Source organism: Carassius gibelio, chromosome B1, assembly GCF_023724105.1.
Source record: "Carassius gibelio isolate Cgi1373 ecotype wild population from Czech Republic chromosome B1, carGib1.2-hapl.c, whole genome shotgun sequence".
Classification (NCBI taxonomy): domain Eukaryota; kingdom Metazoa; phylum Chordata; class Actinopteri; order Cypriniformes; family Cyprinidae; genus Carassius; species Carassius gibelio.
Window position 1 is genome coordinate 10039511 of NC_068396.1, and position 26879 is coordinate 10066389.

The 26879-nt window shown below is 36.8% G+C and overlaps 2 protein-coding genes across 2 annotated transcripts; one reads left to right on the forward strand and one right to left on the reverse strand.

The window, feature by feature from the left end:
- Positions 1 to 5: 5 nt before the first annotated feature.
- pde5aa (phosphodiesterase 5A, cGMP-specific, a) lies at positions 6 to 14445 on the reverse strand (the record flags this gene model as incomplete). The annotated part of the gene is made up of 20 exons (XM_052545853.1): positions 14240 to 14445; positions 10888 to 11271; positions 9565 to 10162; positions 7975 to 8064; positions 7729 to 7809; positions 7416 to 7505; positions 6911 to 7048; positions 6709 to 6776; positions 6414 to 6498; positions 6223 to 6301; positions 5732 to 5901; positions 5452 to 5502; positions 5008 to 5154; positions 4767 to 4892; positions 4457 to 4551; positions 3130 to 3217; positions 768 to 868; positions 580 to 657; positions 225 to 288; positions 6 to 47 (listed from the first exon to the last, which is right to left on the reverse strand). Coding segments are annotated over exons 2-20 (2520 nt in total), but the record flags the coding sequence as incomplete, so codon positions are not given.
- Positions 14446 to 14633: 188 nt separating this feature from the next.
- On the forward strand, positions 14634 to 26841 carry ppp2r2ca (protein phosphatase 2, regulatory subunit B, gamma a). The gene is made up of 9 exons (XM_052545326.1): positions 14634 to 15332; positions 16762 to 16859; positions 17440 to 17614; positions 17978 to 18090; positions 20240 to 20417; positions 21109 to 21273; positions 21718 to 21887; positions 23184 to 23275; positions 23481 to 26841. The coding sequence occupies exons 1-9, from the start codon at positions 15269 to 15271 to the stop codon at positions 23770 to 23772; spliced, it is 1347 nt and encodes a 448-aa protein (XP_052401286.1). The 5' UTR covers positions 14634 to 15268; the 3' UTR covers positions 23773 to 26841.
- Positions 26842 to 26879: the final 38 nt, after the last annotated feature.

The window sequence follows — 26879 nt, forward strand, 5'->3', positions numbered from 1 at the left end:
TCTCTGTCTCCCTGTGCATAAAATTCTGTCGCTACAAGTTCAGCAATCTGCCAAGTAGAAGAGAAAGAAAGAAAGACAATTTTTTTTACTGTGTGTGTGTGCGTGTGTGTGCTTAAATGCATGTGTGGTTGAGGTGTTTCTGCATGCATGCATGCAAATGTGTGTTGTGGTGTTTCTGCATGCATACATGTACATGTGTGTGTGTATGTGTGGGAAATGCTCACCCGCTTCTGAACTGGCCATGGTTTGGTTATTGCAGATATGTCACTTGCTGTCATTAGCATTGACCTATTTAGATCGAGAACATCAGTTAATATAGAGACAGGAAGTGGCCAAACTATCAAGTGTGGTGAAAGTTTCCTGTTCTTGCACTGTGCTACAGTTAGGTCTAACGAGAGCAGATATAGAGTGTGTTGTTAGAAAAAGAAAGTATAATAAATATCTGCTGATTTTTGTTGGTTTGCATGACAATGTGGGTCAGGTGAAATAAAATTTGTATTAATAATTTTTTTTAATGATTGTATGAATATCATGTATTAATGTGCATATTCTTCAAATAAATGTGTTTTATATTTTTACCTAAGCAGTTCTCTGTGTCCATCATCTGTCCAAAGACAGCTGTTACTCTGAGCAAGTTTAAAGAACTTAGTTCTTTTCCTAAAGGTAAACAAACAGAAAATTAATCAAATTAAGATAATTCCGTTCTAATGTATTTTGTGTGAACAGCTGTGTTTCCAGCTTGAACTGGAAAATGAAGAAATGCTTACTCTATGTAGACAGCAAGGTCTGTTGCAAGAATGTGCTTTTCAATCATCAGCACACAGGCCTTGTATTCATTCAATGAGAGCGAGCTGAGAATCTGACTGCCCTGCACCAGAGAGACAAATGTTGAGGGGTTTTAAGAAGTTATGCATGGACATAGATTCATAAACTTATGAATATTGAGATAAATGAACGTTAGATAGAAGGATGGACAGACAAATTCTAAGGATGCTATGGATGCGTGCTATGAACGGATGGATACTATTGAACAATGTGTCATGATAAGGTGTTTTGTCTTGGTTCACTAAGTACTCCCTTTCCCATAAACCCCTGCCAAGAAATTCATTATTGCACCACAACTATTTCCTATCATGGACATTGAAAGGATTGAAATTATTTCCTTATGAAATTAATTCCTTGTGAAGCCCATAAACTCAGGAACTCACACAAAACAGATGCCATGTGGCAAGAAAAGCCATAAAACAATAAAACTGATCTGGAGAAGAAATCTTCAAAGAGAGCAAACAACACCTATCTCCTTCCTCATTTACAGGTGTGTCCCACTTTAGGGTCTGTGAGAATGTTTTCCTATCTCGGGTCAGGTGCAATCCTGGGGTCATGAGAACCTAACAAACCAAACGGTTTTTATGTTTTTACAACTGATTTGAAGATTTTCTTGTTTCTGTTCTGAGTATAAAAGGGAAGTGAACATTACTGTAGGGAATCTGTAGTCAGAAAAAAAACCATGCATTGTGTGAGAGTCTATGGAGCTCTGCACCAGTACTCTCGCTGCTGTCAGGTATGATTAAAAAATGTAATTTTGTTAAACACATTGTGCCCACAGAGCACACTGTATAGTTGTTTGTGCTACTACATGTACACATGGGCTAGTTAAGTTTATTCTTTAAAAACACATGATTACTTTGCTGTAAGTGTTCTTTGAGATACTTAGGTAAAAGGTTGTTGATGCTATGCATTTTGGACAGTGTGTCTTGTGTTATATTAGGATAACTGTTACATGTGTGATTATGTTAAATTTGTTTGTCTCCAGCATGGAACACTTGGCTATTTTCCATATAGTTACAGTGAACCATGTGGAGAAGCATAGAAATGCCATTCGGCTACAATGTGATTCACAATTGCATTATCTTTTCTAAATTGGTTTCTAATTGTTTCATTACGTAATAGGCATGATACAATTTTACCTGACAAATAATAAATTGTTATATTTGATTTATTCTGATCTCTTTTGAAAAATGTCTGTGTTCATGACAGATCACACTTCAGCATCAATGGATGAACCTTGGGGAATATTATTAGGTGCTTCAGATTTCTGACTGTCTCGAACGTAACACGGTGTAGCTCTCGTGGCTATAGGGAAAAAAATGCATTTTTATTATGAGCATGCAGGGTGTATCTCGTTTAAAGGTATTATAACTGTTCTGCATCCTTTGAGTAAGTTCGGAACTGAGTGCAATTCCTGAGCGATACCTGGTCCCTAATGAATAAAGAATTGAAAGTATGGGATTTCCATTTAAACAATTGATATCTGTGATCAGCTTTTGATAGAAATATTGCTAAAATTGAATGATCACGTGAAACTAGACTAACATTTAAATTAAATCCTGATAAATTCAGAAGCCCAACTAAAAGACAGAATACGCATTAAACCTTTGACCAGGCCACTGGATTTTGGGCCGGCGGGTGGATTCTTACAACACTATAAAGGTTGCACACATCCACAAACACAGTGTTGATTATTGCTTAGACTGAGTGTTAGCCTGTAACCTTGTCTTGTTTCTGTCTTTTCTTGCCTTACTTTGCACTACCCATGTATTTTGCCCTTGGATTTTTTATTGGATTACTCTTTTGCCTGTTCCATGGATTATAGACTAACTATCTGAAACAGTTTTGACCCATGCCTGTTTTTGACCATGTCTTTGTCTAATAAAAGCCTGCAGATGGATCCATAAGTCTAACATCTCGTTCTGCTCATAACAGAATGTTATGGATTGATGCTATAAATGGATGGATGGATGGATGGATGCAATGGATAGATACTATGAACGGATGACTGGTCAACAATATGAATTAATTTATGGATGGATAGAAGGATGTTACTGGTGCATGAATGGATGCTATTAATGGATGGATTGATAGATGAATGGTGAATGATAGATGGGTGGATGGATGGATGGATGGTTGAATGATTAAAGGATGGATGCTATAAACATATGATGTTATGGGAAGATGGAGGATGGATGGATGGATGGATGCTATGGTTGGAAGAATGGACAACAAGATGGATGAATTGAATGGATTTTATGGATAGATGTATGTATGTATGGATGGATGGATGGATCTTACGGGATTGTTGAGAATGAGAAGACACATGTCATAATGATGGTGCTCCAGAGATGAGTGACCATACAGTTGTGCCAGTGGCTGGTTACTCCTAAGACAAAGAGAGAGGAAGAAAGGGAAAAAAGAGAGAGAGAGAATAAAAATAGGGGGTCAAAAATGCACAACGGACTGTAATATTGTATCTATTTATCAAAACGTAATTTACCAATACAAAATAGTAAGGCAATTTACAATGAAACATTGTTTAAATATGTAAAGGTATTATGTTCTTAACAGTGTTGGACTAGTTACTCTAAAAATAAAATATTAATTACTAGTTACTAATTACTTTCTGAATCATATATCAACCTCAACAAGTTAAAATGGTCATATGACCTTGCTAAAAAGAACATTATGTTGTGTATTTGGTGTTATGCATTGTGTTTATGCGGTTTAAATAAAATTAAAAAAGCATTATTTTCCAAATGATATACATTATTGTTGCTCCTCTATGTCTCACCTTTCTGAAACATGTACATGTTTACAAAGCTCATCGTTCTGAAATGCGAGGTGTACACTGATTGGCCAGCTGTCCAATGCATTGTGATTGGCTTAATTCCTCAAGTGGCTGTGATTGGCTGAATTCCTCAAACTACACAAATTATTCTGCTCATACTTTAGATTAGGGTCCAATTCTCACTATTAACTAACTATTAACTATGACTTCAAAATACTCCTAATAACTGTTTATTAATACTAAGTAGGTAAGAATTGGGTAGGATTAAGGATCTAGAGCCCCCTTCCTCAAATCTTACCCTGGAGGTCCAATGCGCTGCAGAGTTTAGCTTCACCCCTGATCAAAGACACCTGCTTGTGATTTTCTAATGATCCCAAAGACACTGATTGGCACTGATTAGCATGCTCAGGTGTGTTTAATTAGGGTTAGAGCTAAACTCCGCAGGAAAGTGGATCTCGAGGTCCAGATTTGAGGATCCCTGATCTAGAGGGTCTTGAAGAGTAAGACATTAATACAGAAAGTGCTTTTTAATTAATAATAAACATCCAGTGTCCCAGTAAGAGTTCTTTAATAGTTATTCAAGTAGTTTTTAATTAGAAATCATAGTGTGGCATCTCAAATACAGATACAGCACTACAGAGTGGTACCAAAAACTGCTTGCCACATTTTAAAAAACTAAATTGCCTTGTATAAATTACAAAGGCATTCATACATGTTTAAACACATTCAAAAACTTGTTAGGCCAGTGAAACCCTATACTTTTAGACATATGCATATAACAGCATGGTGAGGAATGTTGTTCTGCACAGTGGTGGTTGTAGTAGTGTAGTGTACCTCTCTATGTAAGAGTTATTTACTCCTCTGTGGTCCAGATCATGGCACAGACTGGCAATCATGAGAGCAAGAACCTCCAGACTGCTAAAATTACTCTGGATTAAAGAACATCAGAGATTAAGCAAGCTTGGAATGACACCAAATGTGAGGTCAATGAAATATCAGAGATTTGGCAGGGCAGGGATTAATGAACTAATAATTTGCTAAATCCAGTTTTCTCAGAACAAACCTTTTAACTTATTAACCCAGTGTGCACTGCTGAGTTTAAAAGATTAGGACAAATTGTCTATCAACAGATTATAATTCTAACCTTTAGTTCCTTTGTCTGCAGAATGGCAAACATACACTGGGCTGTGCGCAATGCATGACTCCAATTATGATAGACCACATTGCTTCTGTAGCACTTCTGTACGCTCAAAACCCACTGACACAGAGTCTGAAGAAGAAAAGGAAATACCAGTTCTAAATCCACAGCTTACACAAAAGAATTGCTCAAAGCTTGGTAGTTAGTGACATTAGCTAGAGGAGCCGAGCAGGATTAAACCAGAAACCTTGTGGTCAATGCTGAACTCCTGGGGCAAATTGAGATCCAGGAACATGCGCACAACAGCCTGAGTCATGGCAGTCTGAGACATATCAAAATCACTGAAGCCAAAATCCAGTAAACAGAAGACATCTGCTGATGGGATGACGACCTCCTAGAGGTAAAGAAAGTGTATGGAAATGGGAACATTTTTAAGACATTTTAAATGACACATTGAAAAAAAATGTAGGGCTACTGTGTTCAAGTGCAACTGAAAAAAACACAGACATACACAAGAATGTGCACTAACCACAGGAAGTTGCAAGTTCTGGCTATCACATCAAAATATTCCGGCTTTAATGCAGTTACATAACAGTCTGACTGAGTTAAGTTAGTCATGTGCAAATGTAGAGCAGCTGGTGGTACTTTTTAAAGAAAAATAAAAGGAGAAGGAGAGTTTTTGAATGGTTACCTCCAATGCATCAAGTTCCTCTTGTGAAGCAGAGATTTGATAAGATAAGACCTGCAGGTGCAAACATACACACACAATCCCATATACATACACAGTGTGAATAGAAAAAAGAAAAACATTGTATTTCTATTGCTAACATCTTTTAAATATGAGATTTTTCTGTCTAGATCAATCCTGGTGTTGAGTGATTGTTGAGTCAGTATTCAGATCACTTGCTCATTATTCTTACAGTAAAAAGTGATTTCCAGTGACTCAAAAAGAGTGTGATGGCATTTCCTACCTCTTTAGTCACAGCCAGCTTTGCTCTGGTTTTATCTGCCCTCTGCTCCGTGTTGAATTTTTGCAATCCTAGAGCACAGTACACCGCAAAGTCTTCCAGGAAGTGCTCATCAGCTCGACTAAAAACTTCGGTCTCAGTGAAAGCCATTTTATTGACTAGCTGGCACACACCTGTAAGAAGAAAACTTAAAAAAAGAATATGTACCCTGTCTATACAAACTATTTTCATACCAATTATCAACCGTCTAAATTGCTATAGAGATACATAGAATGGCCTCTATTTGTATCTTAACCAATTGGTCAAATTCTTTCAGAACCCAACAATCTGAACTAACTATGTTTTCCATGTTTAAAGCATAGGACTATATTCTTACTGTATGTAATTTATTATAATATGAGCTACAGTATATAAAATAGAAAAGTCTGAAACAAACAAACAAACCAAAAACACTCAGAGCTTTGGTTTGTTGGATCAACAATGTGGACATTTACCTATAATGTTATCTCTCTGTTTGCCTCTCAGAGGTGTGCCGACCAAACTCCTGATCTGAGAGACTTTGGAAATCTGGGACTTGGAGAAATATATATATAAAAGAAACAATATTTATACCAGCACTATGTTAACTTATGAGTAATATTATATAATTAGCAAAGTGACAAAGTTATTAATCAGATACACTTACAGCTCTGTTGATAATGTTAAGTGTCTTCATCGAGTTTCGCACATGCATGGCATACATGTAGCTGATGTCATTGCCGTCATAATCCCTAAAGATTACAGTTACACATTTTACTATGCTAAACACATTATATACGTACATACGAATAACTAATATTTTAAACCTTGTTTGTTTGTTAGTATTAAATGGCAGTACTCAACACTATTATTATGTGACTTTCAACATCATTGGCTTAAAAAAACAAGGTACTTGTATTTTGTGTATATCATGATTAAGTTATGAATAAACATTTATTTACTTTGTAGAACACTGGTCGGAGCAACTGCTTTCTTTATGTTTTATATGGACCATCTTTGAGAAAGGCCCCTGCAAGACATCAACAAAAAACACAGATCTCTCAGTTTCAAGTTCAGAATTGAAGTTACCAATAAGCAAACAAAGCATCCTTTTTGTTTTAACAACGAATCATTGTCCATAAATTGTATTAATTCTTGTACTACCGTGGAGCTGTCGTCTGAGATGAAAACAGTACAGAATTGTGCTTTTGTAACTGGCAGGATGACAGCAGCCAGTTTAATGAGCATGTCATCCACTGAGGGGTAGTCATGTGACACCAGCTGGGCCAATTCCAAAAGTACCTGTCAATCAAATGCACAGTTATAACCACAGTGATTTATCAAAAGTGAGTTTAAGATGAATCCCTAGATGTAAGTTAATAATTCATTATGGTGAATGTTTACATATATCTGAGTACCATATTATTACCCCATACAGTATCTGATATCATCCCTTTCCCAATACAGTAATTTTTAAGGATAAAGTTGCAAATTATGTGTTTTTCCCCCCATGTTGTTGTGTTGCAAAATGTTGTTAATAAATATCTTATTTCAAGCTAGAGAAAAAGTTATTTGTGATAAGAATGTTCTGTATTCTTCAGAAGAATCATTTCAGATGAGTGAGTGAGTCACTTTAGATAAAGTGTCTAAATGAAAGTCTATGTGACACCTGGTTGCGTTTGCGCTCTTGTTCAGAACTTTCACACAGCTGGCTGTTTTCCAGGATCAGTCCGAACAACAGCATGTGTGACGACAAGACCTAGAGACAAAAAGACGGCTCATTCTTTGACTCAGTCAAGTCACAAGCCACAAAAATTGCATTTGGTATTTATTACAGATATGTGGCCTGTCACATGCAATTAGTCTATATTCATGCTCAATGCACTATGCCTATACAACTTTTTATGTATGCTCAGTATTATTTAATTTCAGATTAATGAAAGGCAAAATGTTTGCCATCTTTATTTATGATAAATACTCACTTTCTCATCATGTTCTGAGAAAAAGCTGCCAACACATGTGCCTGGCCTGCTTTTGTTCACAGCCATGACAACACCTATAACCTGCCAATATACAATGGACCACTTCCTTAACAGACAATATGTAATATCACAAATATAAATATAATGCAGAAAAGATATACAATCAGTCTTGTTAATGGTACAAATACTAATCGGGACATATAACATAATGACAATATATTAACTGATGATCTAGGATTGTCCAACCTCCTTTTTGTGGTTCAGGATAGGCACACTGAGAATACTTGTGGGTCTGTCCTCTTCCCTCTCGTACAGTTCAATCTGAAATCTTGGATCCTATCAAAGCACAGTTAAAATCAATCATTCAGGCGATCTACTAAACAACATCAATTTGAAACCTTGCATCACTATGTTATTTCTGAGGCGATGACAGCGTATTTAGTTTTATGGCTGACTGCACAGACAAATGTCAGAAATTACAGAGTCGAAACAAGGTTTGAAGTTGAAGACCTAAAGATAAGAATTAAGTGGCTTCTGAGAGAGAAATACCAGTTCAGCACATATTCGTATCTTTGCTTTTCATTCTGTCTTTCTCTTCACATTCTGTCAGCTGTCACAGTGCCAATTCAGGGTTTAAAACTTAGATCAGGGTAGGATTTCCCTTCCCACGCACATGTCCCAAAGCTTTTAAAGACTTGCAAGCACACACAATTTCATTCCTTATTCCCACGCCTGCTCTTCTCTAATAAAAATACACATGATTATACTGGCATCATATGTTATTCTTTTTTAATTCATTGGTATGTCAACATAAAATATTTGCTTGCGCATGCCCATTTCCCATTTATACACTGAGATTATATTTGTAGTATATATTCGAAGTAATGTTTAATATATAACACTATTAAATGTACTCTTCATCAAACCTCATAATGATGTTCCATTTTCACATAATACTGCAATATGTAGCAAGGCATAAATTCAACTGTGCACCGTATAACATCATTTTTTCGAAGCTGCAGATGAAACAAAGTTTATTAAAGCATGTTTTACAAGAAAATACTATTTCAATCTGTCTACTTTAAAATTTTGCATTAAATTAAATATGTTGCTTGCTGTTTCTTTGTAAATATTTGTGAAAATGGTTTCAAAGTAAACACAACAACAAATGTTTTTCAGAGTAGCATTTAAAAAATGTTGGTTTTAATATTCATTTATTTAGACTTTTAATATTTCAATATATATTGTTTTAATATTTAATTTATTTAGAAATTATCGGTTTATCTGCCTATAGCTTACTTCATACTGTATTGTATTATTTTGTAATGCATACATTTCATTGTAGCATATAAATGATTTATTTTATTTTATTATTTTATTTTAAGTTTAATCAAACAAAACAGTATAGAAATGTACTATATATGTCATTTATGGGCCTTCAGCTATATATCGGTATTGGCTGTTTATTAATATCAGTGCATCCATAAAAAATTCAATACTGAAATTTAAATGGTAGCATGCTATATTTAAGATATTAAACTTTATCTAAGCAAGACCACATTTGCATCTATCGAATAGTGCAGTAAGACATTTAAAGTCCGATCAAACTGTTAAAAGATAAGCTCTGAATAACTTGGCACATTATGGCAAACTTAAAGCAACTTGGATTAAAACAATCTGTTTTTAGGACAAAGAATTAGTTCAGGTCAGTCCTGGAAAGCCTGAGTAGTCTTAGTGTTTCTGTTACAAGGGGAATCCTGGACCACAGCCCACCAGTGACCTAAACTGACTCGGAGCCCAGATTAGACTTGACACGAAACACCCCTCATTTATTACCTCACGGGCATCACTGATGTTGAGTGGCCTCCCAGTGCTGACCACGTAACCCATAATGCACTTGTCCCATTCTGCCTGTGTGTAACCGTAGACAGACTCCTCATCTGATTGGAAGAGAGGACCCAAACACTTAACACCTGTTTTGTCCACTGTTGTCATGGAGAGACAGCAGCGCTGGGCCTGAGTGATCTCAGAAAGATGCTGTAGGATCTGACAGATGATTTTGTTCTGTAGAGGTCTAATCAGGCCACCAAAGAGTCGCATCATGAAGTTACAGGACTCGCCTCTCATACACTGTCCTGCTGGTCTTGGGGAGCTCAGAGAATGTGGCAAACACTTTGACCTTGACACACAAGGAGAAAATGGAAAGTTTGTAGAATGCCCCCAGGCCCGATCCAGACACACAGCATCATCAGTCTGATGGACAGAAAGGCAGGAGTGTGGTCTTTCCATTGTGGAAGGGTGCACATGTCCTCGAGAGGGCCCACACAGGGGGTGGGAAACCCTGCGTCTGCCAAGAATAGTCCACCTAGATCTTGGCTCAGTTATGAGGGTTTGGGCAGCTTGGGCTCTTTCTACACAGTCATGCATCCAATGTCTGAGAAGAGAAGAGATAAAACAGCAGGTTAAATGGCAATGTAATTCTTTGGGAACAGCTATGTCTAAAGTATATAATATGAAGCCATCTCTGTTAAAAAAAAAAAAAAAGACCAGCATGGGTGGTCACCAGTATATCTTATGTTATAGATCGACAAGACCAAATTTAAATAGAAATTCCTATTAAATTAAGCCAGACTTTTTGCTGTCTGTGAGATCATTTATGAGATCATTTATCATTTAAAAATTCATAAAAAAGTGTTGACAAATTAAATAAAATATTTACACTGATTTTATGAATGTTTCTTGAGCAGAAAATCAGTTCTGACATTTAAAATTAAATTTTGCCATCACTGAAATAAATTCTAATCATATTGAAACAGAAAATATCTGAATTGTCGTAATAAATCACAATATTACTATATTTTGATTAAATAAATACAGCCTGGGTGAGCTAAAAGACTTCTTTCAAAACTTTAATATATATATATATATATATGTATGTATCTGTAAGTACTAAACTGAGATCTCCCAGTCGTTTGTTCTAGCACCACAAAGAACTTTTACTTGTTTTACTTACAACCATTTTTCTTAAGAGCGTATAACTACTGTTTGCATTGCTTGAACTTAAGACATGAAGAATAAAAAAACATAATTAAAAATGCATCAATCACAAAATGTAACTTGTAAATACTCTCTCAGAACAGATACAGCTACAATGCTCACCTTGAGGATCTGCTAAAATAAGATCTGGCAGAGTCTGAATGATCATCCAGCCATGCCTTCACTTTCTCGCTGTCCTTTCCCATCCTGAATCCCATTCTTTGGGTTTTGGCCCCTGGAGTCCAGAGAGGTGAGAAGAACCACCCAGCACTGGTGATGACACGCTGTTCTTTCTCTCTGTCATTCCTCTCCACACACGAACCCTTTTCTCCATTCTTACCCTTTTTGGCTGACTTGGATCTGGACCCTTGAGACCCCCTGCAGGCTGAGGTGACTCCATACCTCCCTTCAGCAGGCAAAGAAGGCAGGGACTCCGAATGCAGGCATGGCATGTTTTCTCTCGCCTTTCTGCTCTCCAAATGAAGATGTAGAAGTTGCTCGGCCTTCCTGAAAGAGCGATGAAAAGAGATGCGAAACACTGATGCACGGTCTGTATCCAAGGAAGGTCAGAGAATTAAGCTTTGCTGTCACCAGCTACACTAACCTCAAAATTCTGCACAGTGGAGGTGGGGGCTAATCCGTTACATAAAACTAATCCGTGAGATAACACCAAGAGGTTCTGTTATGCCCATTCAGGCAACAGGATTAGTGTCCCAGATAACTATTAATGACCTTGCACTCTTGTCTTTAACTGCTTCTACCTGCCAAATAGCTATTAGAAAATGTCAAGTGCACATAAATAGACACACCACACATGATCCAAATCTAGATTAATTAGCAAACAGATTAAAGACTGGAACAGGACATGAGGACACAGTGATTACTGAAAAAGTTTCACAAAAAAAAAAAAGAAAAAAATTAAGTTATAATTATCCTCACATTTTGTATGTATGCAAATTGTACAATATCCAAAGAACACATCTCTAGTAGTTGTGCAGTTAATTCTTGTATTGTATTTTCAGAAAGCTTTGGAATTTTAGATACTTTTGAGCCTACCTCAAAGATGCAAATCAGCACATGGTTAGCTAGCACAGTTCTGAACAGTGGTACACATACCGTATACAAACTAAGTGTTATTGAAAAGCATCCAAAAAGTGTGCTTAATTGCAGAAAAATGTGTTCGGTAGTGACAGTCCTTCAAGTTACACACAGATGTTCTGACTTTCAGACCTATCTACACACCTTGTAGCTTTGAGAGATAGGAATTTTTCCTGATAATACGTTTAGGGGTGTAGTTAAAATCAGTATTAGTCACTTAAAATACGTTTTATGCATCTAATGGAATAAAAAAAATAAAATTGTATATATATATATATATATATATATATATATATATATATATATATATATATATATATATATATTAAGCTAACTGATAAATATTATTGTGGTTTTCAATAGATAATTAAAGGAACTTAGTAAACATCTAATATTTTGAAAGTCTTGAAGTAAAATCCTTTAGTTTTTTTCGTGGGACAGCAGTTTTCACTGATTCTGTAGAATGACCCAAAATACAACTTGAAAACAGCAAAATATTTAACCGTATTAATTATTCATGCCCCATGCAGTGGATAATGGGAACAATAGGATCATAATTTTGCTGCTTACTTAAAGAATCCTTGTAAATATAAGAACACATTTCCAAGTAAAATTTACTAAGTTCCAACATTTTTATTTCTAAAAGCTTAAATATAGTATTAATATATAATTTATTTTATTATTATTATTATAATTATTGCCTAAACAAAATTATTTTATGTAGAAATTACATTTGTTTTTCCGCAGTATTTACTACATCACAAAATCATTTTTATCAGTGTTGTTTTAATATGGATAATACATGACTTTTTTGTAAAATAATTTTAGAAATATTATAATAATTAAGTGAATAAATAAAAAAAATAATACAGCACAAAAGAAAGTGTTGTTTAGGAAAAAAAGCTAAAACATTTAAACCCATATATTATAATTTTTTAAAATTATTTACATAGTATATTTTTTTTAATTATAATTTATAAACATATTATGGTTATGACATCATTCTAAATTAATTTCAGACTCTCTAAAGAGGCCATTAGCAGGAATTTCCAAGGATGAGGTGTTTGTTTAAACAAAAAAAAATGCAGATGCATGCAGAAAATCTTTAAACGCATTTAAACAATTCCTTTTTCTAGAAAGCACTTCCCTTTCCCCAAGTTTAACAATTGCAAACTACAGCAGTGCAACAGGTTATAACTCGTTTGAGAGGGGATTTCAAGAGTCCTTATGTCAAAGTGATGCAATACTTCAAAATTAATTATGTGACGTATAATATTTACAGTTGAGCACCTATAGCTTGCTGTGTGTGTGTGTCTGTGGGTGTAATTCGATTTTTTTTCCTTTTTATTTTTTGTAACTGTTCTGCCAAAACATCTATTTGAAGATTGATTTGATATTAGCGGCCTCTACTGGTACTGTCAAAAAATAATAAATAAATAAATTAATAAATATATAGATGACCAGAAAGCCAAGGCAAAGTTAACCTGGGAGATCTGACTTAACGCAATAATAAAAAAAAGCTGGTTATCACGGATGAAGTTGAATTCTGCATCCAATTCATCGGCTTACATAAGTAGCCTATACTGTAGGCTACAAGTGGTAAGAGAGTACATAAGTAACAGTTACATTAACTTCTGATAAGCGTTTATTAAACAGTTTAATAGGCTAACAGGTTTTTAAGCCTTTTCTGTGCCATGGCACCAAATACTGTGTGATAACAGTGTTTAAGTTCATATTAATGCATTAATATAAAAGAGTATACGTACCCTCACACTCTTTTAATATCCAAAAAGGTGCGGCCTAACGTGACCTTGCTTACTGTAGCTTGGTGACATTTCGCGGGAAAATCCAATCCTCTTTCGAAAGGGGTTTTCGATTAGGGTTAGCTTATTTTACTCATTAAATGAAAATCACCATGCTAAAAATAAATAAATAAAAAGAGAGACCAATTATGTTGCTTAATTGTATTTATTAATTTTTTTTTTTTTTCGTTCTATACCAGCTTAATTGTTGTGACTATTTATTTTCACTTATGAATGACACTATAAAAGTGTATTATGTGTATTACCAAACTGGCACAAAAAAAAAAAAAAAACTAGTTACCTCGTTGTTTCCTTACAGAAATCCAAAGAAGTAGTTAACATGACTAGAAATCTTTATGCCTGTAGATTTACTTTTTTTACTTCTGACAGATTAGTTATTGTGCAATCCTAAACTTTCCCATCCTCCTGTGTAGTAATATCTTACAAACACTAGAGGGAGCAACTCAACAAGATTTCAGAGCATCTTTCGTGTCTTCCTTATTTTCCATACTAATGCCTTTCACTCAGTTAAACCTCTTTTTACATTCATGTACAGTACATCTCCATTTGATTACCTCCAAAGTGTATTTTCGTCCGTCCGTCATTTGCATTTCCTTTCATCTGCTCTCCGTCTTCCATCCCTCACATTTTTGAAGTCATCTTGTCCCATTTCCCATCAGTCTCCTCGTGCCATACGTCTCACTCCGGTGAATATCTGTGGCTCCACCGCATCCCAGATACTCATTCGTCCATCTCTCTGATTTCCCAATCTCCTCTCCTTTCCAGGCTCATTCCTCTTGTCACCTGCAGTGGGAGGTGCGGCCGAGGGTAGCTGGGCTCTGATTGGCCGAGCAGGGAGGAGGCTTCTGTGACATCGTGATGCTGTGCAGATGCTCAGCAGCAGTGGTACTCGAGGAAGACAGTCTGGCAGTATCTGCGCGCTCTCTCTGCCTCTCTCTCTCTCTCTCTCTCTCTCTCTCTCTCTCTCTCTCTCTCTCTCGCTCTCTCTCCCTCTTTCTCTCCCTCCCCCTCTTTTTCATCTTTCCTTTCCCTTCACGCACAAGCACGCATACACACACGCGCACTCCGTCACACTGCAGCAGAAGGGAGAGGACACACCGTGAAGGCCTCTCCTCTTCCTCCTCACCCCTCCTGTGAAAGACAACCTGTCACTCTCTCCTCCGCTATCCTCTGCTTTCCTTCAAGGACTAACGCACACAGGAAGCACCCGGAAAACGACCTACCACAGCACCAGAGAATCTACGGATCACTCACACACCTACATCCTCTTTTTTTTCCTCTGTGTTTCTTGTTGCCAGGCAGTGTTGGCTGAGCGTCAGGACGTGTGCTCGAGCAAGGTGTTTTTCTCCCGCTGACTGAACTTTGGTTTGTTCGTCCCGTTTTTTTCCTCCCATTTCTCTGTGGCATCCTTGTCGCTCCCCACTCGTCTTCCTCCTGACAAAGCCGGACCGTATCCCAGGATGCCGTGCGGCAGGCAACTCTGCTAGGCCGCAGCAGCATGGGCAAAGCTTTGGGGGGGTGGGACAGCACGGATTGGACGGCTCTGCTCCGGACGGGCGCGCTTACGCACTCCGCTGCTTCCGATGGGTGAGGACGGCGAGAACACCAAAATCAATCACAGCTTCCTCCGAGACTATGTCACAGAAGGTATGTGCACACACCTGCATGATCCTCCCTCATCACATAAAAGAAGAAGCACATCCCCTTCCTGTTACACACACACACACATACTCAACCATAATTTGATCCTGTTCACCTCTCTGAAGTCCTGAATATAACCTTGATCTCAGCAGCTGTGCGGTAAGGTCTTTTAATTCAGCTGACTCATCAGACTTTGATCACCTGGTCCCACCACACACCTGTTATTGGGTTACAGCATGCATTAGTGAGACTGTTTTCATTCAATTATTGGGCACTGTAAGCCTGCCAGAATAAAGCATGAGCAAACAGAACCAAGATATAGACTTACATTTCATGCATGTGAATAAAATCATGTAGCATGTATTTAGAATTTTCATCCAAGCAATTGCATATTATTCCTAAAATTGTCTAGCAGTTATTTGTGTCTTTTGCAGGCCTTACGGTAATCACATTACAATGCACAGTGCTTCATCAGGAGCAAACCAGGCTGTTTTATTCAGTGGCATTGTACTAGCAGAAGCAGAATCATGACATGCTGTTTATCAGCTATTAGGCTGTACAATGTGGAGCCATATGCCCAGATGAAGCTCTTGAGTAAAAGTGTTTGCGTAGACAAAACCACAGTTGTGCTGTGCTAGCACATGCCCATGAACTTGTATTACTTTAGGCAATTTGTACCGTAAAAGATTTTTTGGCTGGGACTGCCACCTGCAGTTGTTCACAACCCTAAATCTGGGAATTTTGTACTATAGCAAGCAAAATTGTAAAAAACAAAACAAAATCATAAATATTTTTGATTATTTTTCAAAGATAATAAGAATAGTAATAATCATGCATACATAGTACAAATATTGAATAATAATAACAGCTATATATATATATATATATATATATATATATATATATATATATATATATATATATATATATATATATATATATATATATATATATATAGGTATATTTGTAGCAATAGCCAAAAAAAATGGTATGGGTCAAAATTGTTGATTTTTCTTTTATGCCTAAAATCATTAGGATATTAAGTAGAGATCCTGTTTGATGAAGATATTTTGTAAATTTCCTACTGTTAATATATCATAACTTAATTTTTGATTAGTAACATGCATTGCTTAGATTTCATCTGGACAAATTCAACGGTGATTTTCTCAGTATTTAGATTTTTTTGCACCCTCAGATTCCAGATATCCAAATAGTTTTATCTCTGCCAAATACTGTCCAATCCTAAAAAAACAGCAATCAAAGGAACGCTTATTTATTCAGCTTTCAGATGATGTATATATATATTCATTATAGTTTTATTATTGTTAATTATAATATATTGTGTACATATATACCATATAATGTATATATGATATGATTATTATTATTATTATTTGCTGATAGTTTTAACACGATTGTCTTTATTTCTTTGTAGCTGATGTCATTTCTACAGTGGAGTTTAACCAGACGGGGGATCTGCTGGCCACAGGGGATAAGGGGGGCCGAGTGGTCATCTTCCAGAGAGAGACAGAGGTAGGTCAGACTGAGCACAGCACTGCAGTGGGGGATTGATGATTGGGGAAATATAGCAGTGTTGTTGTTGTTTTTTTAAGCATTGGAGTGAATTAGATGGTGAACAGTTTTACTCTGGGGGAGGTATATAGCAAAGGTCATAATGGTTAAAAAATGCTGTGCTGGCAAAAATTTTACATACATCATTAACATGCATTTCGCAGCTCTGTAGCATAGGGTGCTGAATATGTATGAAGTGATTTTAATTTCCATTGCCCAAAGAGCCTTGTGACAGAATTTAAATAGATCAGGTTTAAAATACGTCTTAAGGCTTAGTATTTTTCTTTGATCTAGAGCAGTCTAGTTCACAGATGACTGTAAGGTCTTCTCAGACCACTGAATCAGTGCCTTTTCAATCTATTATAACCCATATTTTAACCTAGATACTCAACAAAACACTCTGTTTTTTAAATAACTCGGACTGAAACCTACTTAAAGTTCAGACAGTAAAGAGATCCACTGTTTATTTGCTCTTTTAAAAGACATTTAAAACAGGCAATACATTGTTTACACTGTATTTGGATCTTCTTTCTTACTGCAGTCTAAAGGTGAATCTGAGGAGCTGGGAGAATCGGGTGAGTATAATGTCTACAGTACGTTCCAGAGTCACGAACCGGACTTTGACTATCTGAAGAGTTTGGAGATTGAGGAGAAGATCAATAAGATCCGCTGGCTGCCACAGCAAAACGCTGCCCACTTTCTCCTCTCTACCAACGGTAATAACACCACTTCCAGTCCATCAGGAGTTAATCTAGCTTCATATTTGTCCATGTAATCCCCCATTCATTATAAGACATAATTTTAGGCCTAATATTAAAAGGCACTGTGATTATTCTGTGCAAGAAATCGATACCAGATATCAGACTGAAATAGTCTGGATGAATTACATTTCAAGTTTCTATTATCTGTAAGTCACTTTGAATCATAAGACATTATTACAAGTATCATAAGCATGAACAATGTCTTTCAAGGCCACTTGCATTTCGAAAATGGCAAATAAATATGTATTGATGTTTTGGTATAGAAAGTCTCCGTTATAAAAATGATTGGCTGATAATTTCTCAGATATGTTCCGACAGATAAAACGATAAAGCTATGGAAGGTGAGCGAGAGAGACAAGCGACCAGAGGGCTACAATCTGAAGGACGAAGAAGGGCGAATAAAGGACATCTCCACCGTGACCTCATTACGGGTATTTACACAGCTGACATATTCGGTCCGGTGGTTTGGACTGGTTTGATTTAGCATTTGTTTAAGTCACTGTTTTTTGTCCCACTCTATAATAACTTATTATACACAGCTCTCAGGAATCCATCTCTAATTGCTCAATCAATGCATTCTTTGATTAAACATTTTTTGTATAATGACCACTCAATTTATAATTGACAATTGAGATTGATAATCAGTTATAGTTTCCTATGTACAGTATCTGTGCTAGTTTCTCATATTACTCTGTGGTCTTTTTCTTCTCACATATTATTATGATAAATAAATAAAGTAAAGTTTTTTTTTTTGTTTTTTTTTGTTAAGCAGTCATATAATAACTAAGCTGGATAATTTACAGTCAGCCAGTCATTGTTGAAAAATTGTATTCCTTTAGGGTGACATTAGATGTGATCTGGGTCCTGATCTCACTATGATAATGACCATCTGACTGTACATTAATACATAATGAATGACATTTACCATTACATTATATTATGCAACCAAAAAAATCACAAGACTTTATACAGTCAAAAAGATTTTAAAGGGATATTTCACCTGAATATATAAATTTTATCATTATTCGCTTACCCCCATGTCGTTCTAAACCTGTATAAGCTTCGTTCGTCTCTTGAATCTAAGATATTTTGGATGAAAACTGGGAGGCTTGAGATTGTCCCATAGACTGCCAAGTAAATTACACTGTCAAGTTCCAGAAAAGTATGAAAGACGTCGTCAGAATAGTCCATCTGCCATTAGTGGTTCAACCTTAACGTTATGAAGCAACGAGAATACTTTTTTATGTGAAGAAAACAAAAATAACGACTTAATTGAACAATACTTCTCTGTGTCTCTCCACATCACCTTAGAGCCATTTTGGAGAATATCCACTGAACGCAAGCAGTGTACGCTCTTCTGTGTCAGCTGTGCTGCACGGATGCGCTGTTTCGTTTAAATCAAAGCGTAATTACACTAGTGGTGGGCGATACTGCAAAATTTGGTATTGATCCGATACCAAATACATATAGGGTCAGTATCGCCGATACCGATACCAATACGATACTTTTTACTTAAAATAAAAACTTTTGTGTAGGGGAGTGCAGTAGGTCTTTGTCATTATTTCTAAGGTGGATGAATGATAAATTATTTAGGCAATATTTTTTCTTAATGTATTGAAGTCCACAAAATTATTAGTTATTAGGCACTGTAGAATTAATTCTTTACAGCCTTTAAAAAATAAAAAATAAAGAAAGAATAAAAAAAATCTCTCCCTTTTTTCTGGTTTTAAAAGCAAATGAAATAAAGTGCACACAATTATTACTGAAGAACAAACAAATAACAAATATACCTGTGCAATTACATTCCCTGAGCTCCCCTTCTGGACTTCAATGTGCTATCAGCTTCGCTCACTCTGTTCGCTGCTCCTCGGCGCGTTGTGTCAGTGAGTCACGTGACGACACAACAACGAATCACAGCAGAGCAGCAGGAGGGGGAGGAGTAGCAAAGTGGCCCAGGATGTGAAAGCAGCGTTTTCTCAGGATTTTAGAGGTAGAAGACACGAGCAAAGTATAACGAACGTAGATGAGAGATATTTAAATTAAAATATCGATTAAATTACAATTGTATCGATCCGATACCAATACCAGTGTTGGTATCGACACTATCGATATTTAGATCGATCCGCCCACCCCTAAATTACACGTAGAAAACATATCCTTGTGAGTTAAGTCATTATTTTAGTTTTCTTTGTGTACAAAAAGTATTCTTGTTGCTTCATAACATTACAGTTGAACCACTGATGGCAGCTGGACTATTCTGATGACGTCTTTCATACTTTTCTGGATCTCAATAATGTAATTTACTTGGCAGTCTATGAGACATGAACAAAGCTTTTACGGGTTTGGAACGACATGGGGGTAAGTGATTAATGACTAAATTTTCATTTTGGGGTGGAGTAACCCTTTAAATGAATGAATGAAATGAATATGTAGAATTCTACAATACAATGTTTGTTAACGATTTATTATAGATACAGAATTAGTTGCTATGCTATATAGGTTATATAGTGTTACCTTTATTTTGAGTAAATAATCTACAATAAAAGGAAGACTTCTGATACTAAATCCATTTTCCTTAAGGTGCCGGTCCTGAAGCCCACTGACCTGATGGTTGAGGTACGGCCGAGGAGAATCTTTGCCAACGGCCACACCTACCACGTCAACTCCATCTCAGTCAATAGCGATGGCGAGACATATCTGTCTGCTGATGATCTCAGGGTCAACATGTGGCACCTGGATATCACCGATCGAAGCTTCAGTATCCTTCATGTCTATCCTCCTGTCTATTCACTCACTAAAAAAAAAGAGAAGAAAAGATCAAACAAAATGCAGCCAGCCATTATGAAACCTTTAAACTGGCTTCTATAGAAAACCAAAACATTTCATCCGTTGAAGTGGATATGGTATAAAAATGTTTTGTTCTTGAACTGGATTGCTTTCATTTCTTTGTGTTCCTGTGACTGGACTGAAGGCAGAGGGTTTTGTGTTCCAGATTGCAAAGCTCCTCTTCTTTTGAGCAGGACTCTGACCTAGAAATAAAATATCTATGGAAGCATTTAAATAATTCACCAAGGAAACACTCTCCTCTAAAACACATAATAGCTGCCTTCGGGATAATTGTAGGTTGTGTGCTTGCATGTGATGTGTGTGGATGAACATGTATGTGTGTGTGAGTGAGTGCCCAGAATAATAATCATGCAACTGTAGAGATTTACACATCTGCTGATGAGACAGTTTATAAGCCACCACTGTCAGAATGTGCTTGCAGTTCTGTTTCTTAAAAAAGGAACTAAAGCACTAAAACAAAAATAAAAAAAGTGGTCAACATGACTCTTTTATGACCAAACAGAATAAGCTGTTATTCACTGAAAATCTTCATGAAAGAATTTCTAACAGAGAAGAGCAGTTTTCAGAGCTGTCAATCAGAAGCTTTCCTTGACCCCTCTCAGACATTGTGGACATTAAGCCAGCCAATATGGAGGACCTGACGGAGGTGATAACAGCTGCAGAGTTCCACCCACAGCACTGCCACCTGTTTGTATACAGCAGCAGTAAAGGCACGCTACGCCTCTGTGACATGAGAGATTCAGCACTCTGTGACAAGCACTCCAAAAGTAAGTACGTGCTTCTTCAGTGCGTAGACTGCGTTACTTATGATAGATGTCTTGTGATAGATGAATCTCATGTAACTATTCCCAAACATTGCCTTTAACCTTCCATTTGTTTATGCCCCTAAAATCTTTTATTTCAGAAATTCTTCACTTATCCAGGACCTGTTGGAAGTAGCTTAGATAAAAAGATGTAGTGTGATTTAGACTGAATTAAAAGATAAGCAGACCACAGTTTTAAAGATGTTTCATTGCTGCCATTAAGTCATTAAGTGTAAAACCACTGAAACCGTTCACCAGCTGCCTCAAATACCTGCTGATTGATAGCTAAAGTATTAAAAAGTGGAGCTAAATGGTATGGAGGCTCATCGTGCTGATAAAAGCTGCCCCATCCTAACTATTTAAGTGACTCTGAACTCTGTTTGAATCTGTTACTTCTCTTCATCTCAGTCTTTGAGGAGCCAGAGGACCCAGGCAATCGATCTTTCTTCTCTGAGATCATCTCGTCGGTTTCTGATGTTAAGTTTAGCCATAGTGGACGTTATCTGCTCACCAGAGACTACTTGACTGTCAAAGTATGGGACCTCAACATGGAGAAGGGCCCAGTGGAGACCTACCAGGTGGGTAACATGCAAGTCTTGGTACATGTCAGCATAAACACATGATATTTGCAGCACAAATACTAGGCTAAACTATTTCTGGTTTACCGTATTTTCCGGACTATAAGTCACACTTTTTTTCATAGTTTGGCTGGTCCTGCGACTTATAGTCAGGTGCGACTTATTTATCAAAATTAATTTGACATGAACCAAGAGAAATAAACCAAGAGAAAACATCACCGTCTCCAGCCGTGAGAGGGCACTCTGTGCTGTTCAGTGCTCCTGTAGTCTACACTGAAGACATAGAGCGCCCTCTCGCGGCTGGAGATGGTAATGTTGTCTCTTGGTTCTAAATAAATGCGACTTATAGTCCAGTGCGACTTATAAAAATTTTTTTTTTCCGCATCATGACTATTTTTTGACTGATTTCTCTTATACTCAGGTGCGACTTATAGTCCGAAAAATACGGTAGTAAAATTTTGATATTTTCATATTTAAGTTTAGTTTAAGTGTAAATTGTAGGATTTTTGTTATGTGCTTTTGTCATTTTTTTTTAATTATATTTCATATTTGTATTTAGCTTTTATTTCGGTTTTAGTTTTAGTAATTTTATCACTTTAACTTAAACTCGTTTTATTTCTGTAAGTTGTCAATGCAATATACTGTATTTTCTGGACTATAAGTTGCACTTTTTTCATAGTTTGGCTGGTCCTGTGACTTATAGTCAGGTGTGACTTATTTATCAAAATTAATTTGACATGAACCGAGAGAAAGAGAAAACATTACTATCTACAGCCACGAGAGGGCGCTCTATGCTGCTCAGTGCTCCTGTAGCCCCTCTCGCGGCTGTAGACGGTAAAGTTTTCTCTTGGTTCTAAATAAATGCGACTTATAGTCCAGTGCGACTTATATATGTTTTTTTCCTCGTCATGACGTATTTTTTGGACTGATGCAACTTATACTTAGGTGCGACTTATAGTCCGATATATACGGTATCTAAGTTTTTCATAAAATATTTATATTTTGTTAAAACACATTTTCGATAACAATGCTAACTGAACCGATTTTTATGGAAAATTTATGTAAATCAACAGATTTAATAATGAATTGACTGATTTTCGGTCTTGTATATATTTATAGTGGAATATTCTGCTGTTCAATTCTGTTTTCAACTCTTTTGTCTGTTCTTCCCCTAAATGATTCATCAACAGTTTCAAAGTAGTTCCACAACAGTTTCGCAATGGATTTTAGAATGAACATGATAGAATTTTAGAATGATTTTAAGTATATTTCTATCAACATTTCCTTGTGTGTCAGGTTCACGAGTACTTAAGAAGCAAACTCTGCTCTTTGTATGAAAACGACTGCATCTTTGACAAGTTTGAGTGCGTCTGGAACAGCACAGACAGGTAAGCATTTCTGAGGCTTTTGAATAATCATATTTTCATGCAATATAGGCTTATTTCCTGGTTTGGACTCATACTCTCTTCTTTTCTCTTCCTACTCACTTATTGATTTGCTCATTTGTTCCTCTTCCAAACTCTTGTTTACTCCGCATATCCATTCTATTTTATACCCATCATGCTTTGCTGTCTCTCACCTCACCACTCCAAGTGTAATCATGACAGGAGCGTATAACAGTTTTTTCCGGATGTTCGATCGCGAGACCGGCCGGGGTGTAACCCTCGAGGCATGGCGTGAGAGCAGTAAACCGCGTGCCGTGCTGCGGACTCGCCGCATTTACACCGGGGGCCGGCGTCGGCGGGGTGACGTGGGCGTGGACAGTCTGGACTTCACAAAAAAGATTCTGCACATGGCTTGGCACCCGGCTGAAAATATCATCGCCATTGCAGCCACCAACAACCTCTACATCTTTCAGGACAGGGTGAACGCAGAAAACATGTGACGAACCTGTGTAAAGCTCTTCACAGGGCCACACACAAACCAACATGCACATATATAAAAAAATAATAATGATACTTTAAAACACAGAATTTTGGTCCTGTGGAGATGGATGTAGTTGCCAGAACCTGAAAGTAAACAGATGGACTTTGCAGTAAAGCCGTTCCAGGAGAGCAGTTATGTATAGCCATTGACTTTATCTGATAACTGTTGGTTATTTACTTCTCCAAGAATGTTGCCAATGAGCTACGGTACGTGGAATTTCCTCGGCATCACAGTTAGCCAATCCTGGACTTATTTGATATGTGAGGGATGGTGTTGTCGGCCAATCCTTGACTTCGCTGATCTTTGATTGAGAGCTAATTTGGGCTAAAGACCAGAAATGAGACCGCTCCACTCCTCTGTGCCAGGTTGCCTGGAGACAGGTTACTCAGTTGCCATGGTAACAAGAGTGCTCTGAGCAGTCTTCCTATCACGTGCTTCCCAAAAGAATCCCACAATGCATCTGCTATACGAGCACTCATTTTACTTCACATCAGAACATGGATGCCTATACGACCCAATCACTATATCGCACTTGGAGGAGGTTTATTAAATTCCAGTACTTGTCTCATGCATCCTAACGGAAGGATTGATCCACACTGTCTTAACCTGGTTACACCTCACGATGGGTTACATTTACACCTGTATGGTAAAAAAAGAAAAAAAAAAGAACAAGGGTATATCACACCAGTAACACGCTTTCAGAAAAGCCTTCTGCAGATTTGTGCACAGTAACTGACATGCGTTCGGTTCAAACTCTGATCAAGTCTCTGGTTTCACAGATTTCTGGGCTCTCACAGTGAAGCACTGCCTTTTTATTTATGATTGTAGCTGATCCCTCAAAAGGAAATTTAAACAGCCATGTTGGAAATACAGATGAAAATAGTGGCACAGGCTACAGAACAGTGCAGAAAGACATGAAAAATCAGTTTGTTCATTTTAAAGAATATTCCGGTAAATGCTTTACCACAAACAATAATTTTGACACATTACTCTGTTTTGTTAAAGTTGTAGAGTAATGTACTTTCAGTGGAAGTCAGTGGGGCGTTCTGAATGGTTTAAAAGCAAAATGTGCAGCTTGTATTTTTGTTGAAATGCTTATATGAGTGACTCCGAAGCCTCTCATTTTCGACAAAAATATCTGAATACACCAATATTTTTCCAGTTGTTTGCGATTTTCTGAGTTAGTACTTTATAAATATTTTTTACTTAAAGTTTTTACCCAATAAAATATTTCAGAGTTTGACGTGATTAGAAAATAATGTATATTTAACATGTATATGTTTTAAGTTGTAGTTTTAAGATTTTATTAACATTATTTTGTTGGTCAAGGAGTCACACTTTTAAAATTAGGTTTCCTCATATATGCAGATTTTAAAGGGGGGGGGGGTTGATTATTATTTCACTTTAGTTAGTGTGTAATGTTTCTGTTAGAATATAAATGAAAAAAAATCAAAGTTCAATGCAAAGTTAGATTTTTTACAAGGACTACAAAAAAGACTGGTAGGGACTACAACAAGCTTCTTCCCAGGTTTGTGACATCACTAACCCCGATGTTTACATTAACCCTGCCCCACTGGGGAACATGCAGTAATACATAATGAAAAGGGGGCATGAAGTTTCCAGACAATTTGCATAGGCGGTTAACGAATCACAACATACTGGGCCAGCTAACCAATCTGAGCCCAATTTTGTATTTCCTACTACCAAGAACACAACAGATTGTTTTGACGAGAACAGAAACAGTGGTGTAGAATAAAGTTAAAATAATGCATAAAAAAAACTAAGCATAAAAACATGTTACACTGCTCCCCATAAGCACAATCACGGCTTCAAAAAAAGCTGAACAACCAACCTTCAAAATTAGGATACCTCATGTATGCAGGTTTTACAAAAATCGTTCGGTTTTCTTTTGGTTTTGAGGCTATACTGTCAAACGGTATTTAATACCCCCCCCCCCCCCCCAATGTTGCTAATTCTTTGCCCCCTGGATTTCCATCATAAGTGCATTAACATAGTTGAGGATGTGTCAAAATTGCATTTTGTGGCAACATGACAAATAGCTTATCTTTGAAAAAAAGAGAAAAAAAATCCTAAAATAGCTTATCTTGTATTGAATTTGGAATGTTCCAATATGTAGCAGCTAGTAAGTGGATAAACTATGTGTAAATGTGAATCTCTGCACACCGTGTTTTCTACGATCACACAGGTGTACATGTAACTCTCTATCCACTGTAGAAAGAACACGGCAAGTTATCTTTCGTTTAAGGTGCCATTCACCTTCTGGGTGACTGTTTGTTTGGTGTAGATGTGGTAATGAATTGTAGGGTGTCTGTGTAGACTATGATACGGAGGTCAGTGATTGTTTTTGCTATATGAACAAGGCTGAATGAATGTAACATTCTTTTAATGACTCCATTTTTAAAGTGTTATGATGTAAACGGGGTGCTCTCAAACTGACGAGCGAGCTTGCTTGCTTGCTTTCTCATTTTCTTTGACTTCGTCCCTTTTCTGGTGTTCACGTGTTTGTCTGTCCCATTTTTCTAGTACTCTTTGCTCTACATATACTGAGGCTGTGCCTCTTACAATCAGTCCCTCTACTCCTATTTTTACATTTGTAGTTCATTCACATTGTTTTTGTACCCCGAGACAATGATTCTTAGCTTTATTCACTCTGTTCCCCTTTCTCTCACACACTTTAATTCTCTTACATCCGTTACCATGGCAATAGGACTTCTGCCATTATGCATTCTCTCATGCTTTCCTCTCAGACATGCAGTGAAACACACACTCACATTCACAATGCAACCAGGGAATAATAGCTTGAGTTTTTCAGGGCACACACACACACACACACACAAATACGCCTATACAAGCAAGCATACACACAAAAACGCATGTTTATCATTATCCAGTGTTACTAATGTGTATATCTATGATGCCTAAACATATTCTATTGACACTTAATGGAAAAATGGAAAAATAAAAGAGGCAAATGGAGTAATGAAATTAAATTAATATGACATCTGTACTTAGATTATACAGTTTTCTTTTCAGTCTTCTCAGTCT

What these genes read in the sequence shown, in the direction of transcription:
- ppp2r2ca (XM_052545326.1), top strand. Translation starts at nt 15,269, where the DNA reads ATGGGTGAGGACGGCGAGAACACCAAAATCAATCACAGCTTCCTCCGA. An exon ending in CTTTCTCCTCTCTACCAACG is followed by an intron (nt 17,615 to 17,977) that starts GTAATAACACCA and finishes ATGTTCCGACAG; the next exon opens with ATAAAACGATAAAGCTATGG. An exon ending in GCCCAGTGGAGACCTACCAG is followed by an intron (nt 21,888 to 23,183) that starts GTGGGTAACATG and finishes CTTGTGTGTCAG; the next exon opens with GTTCACGAGTACTTAAGAAG.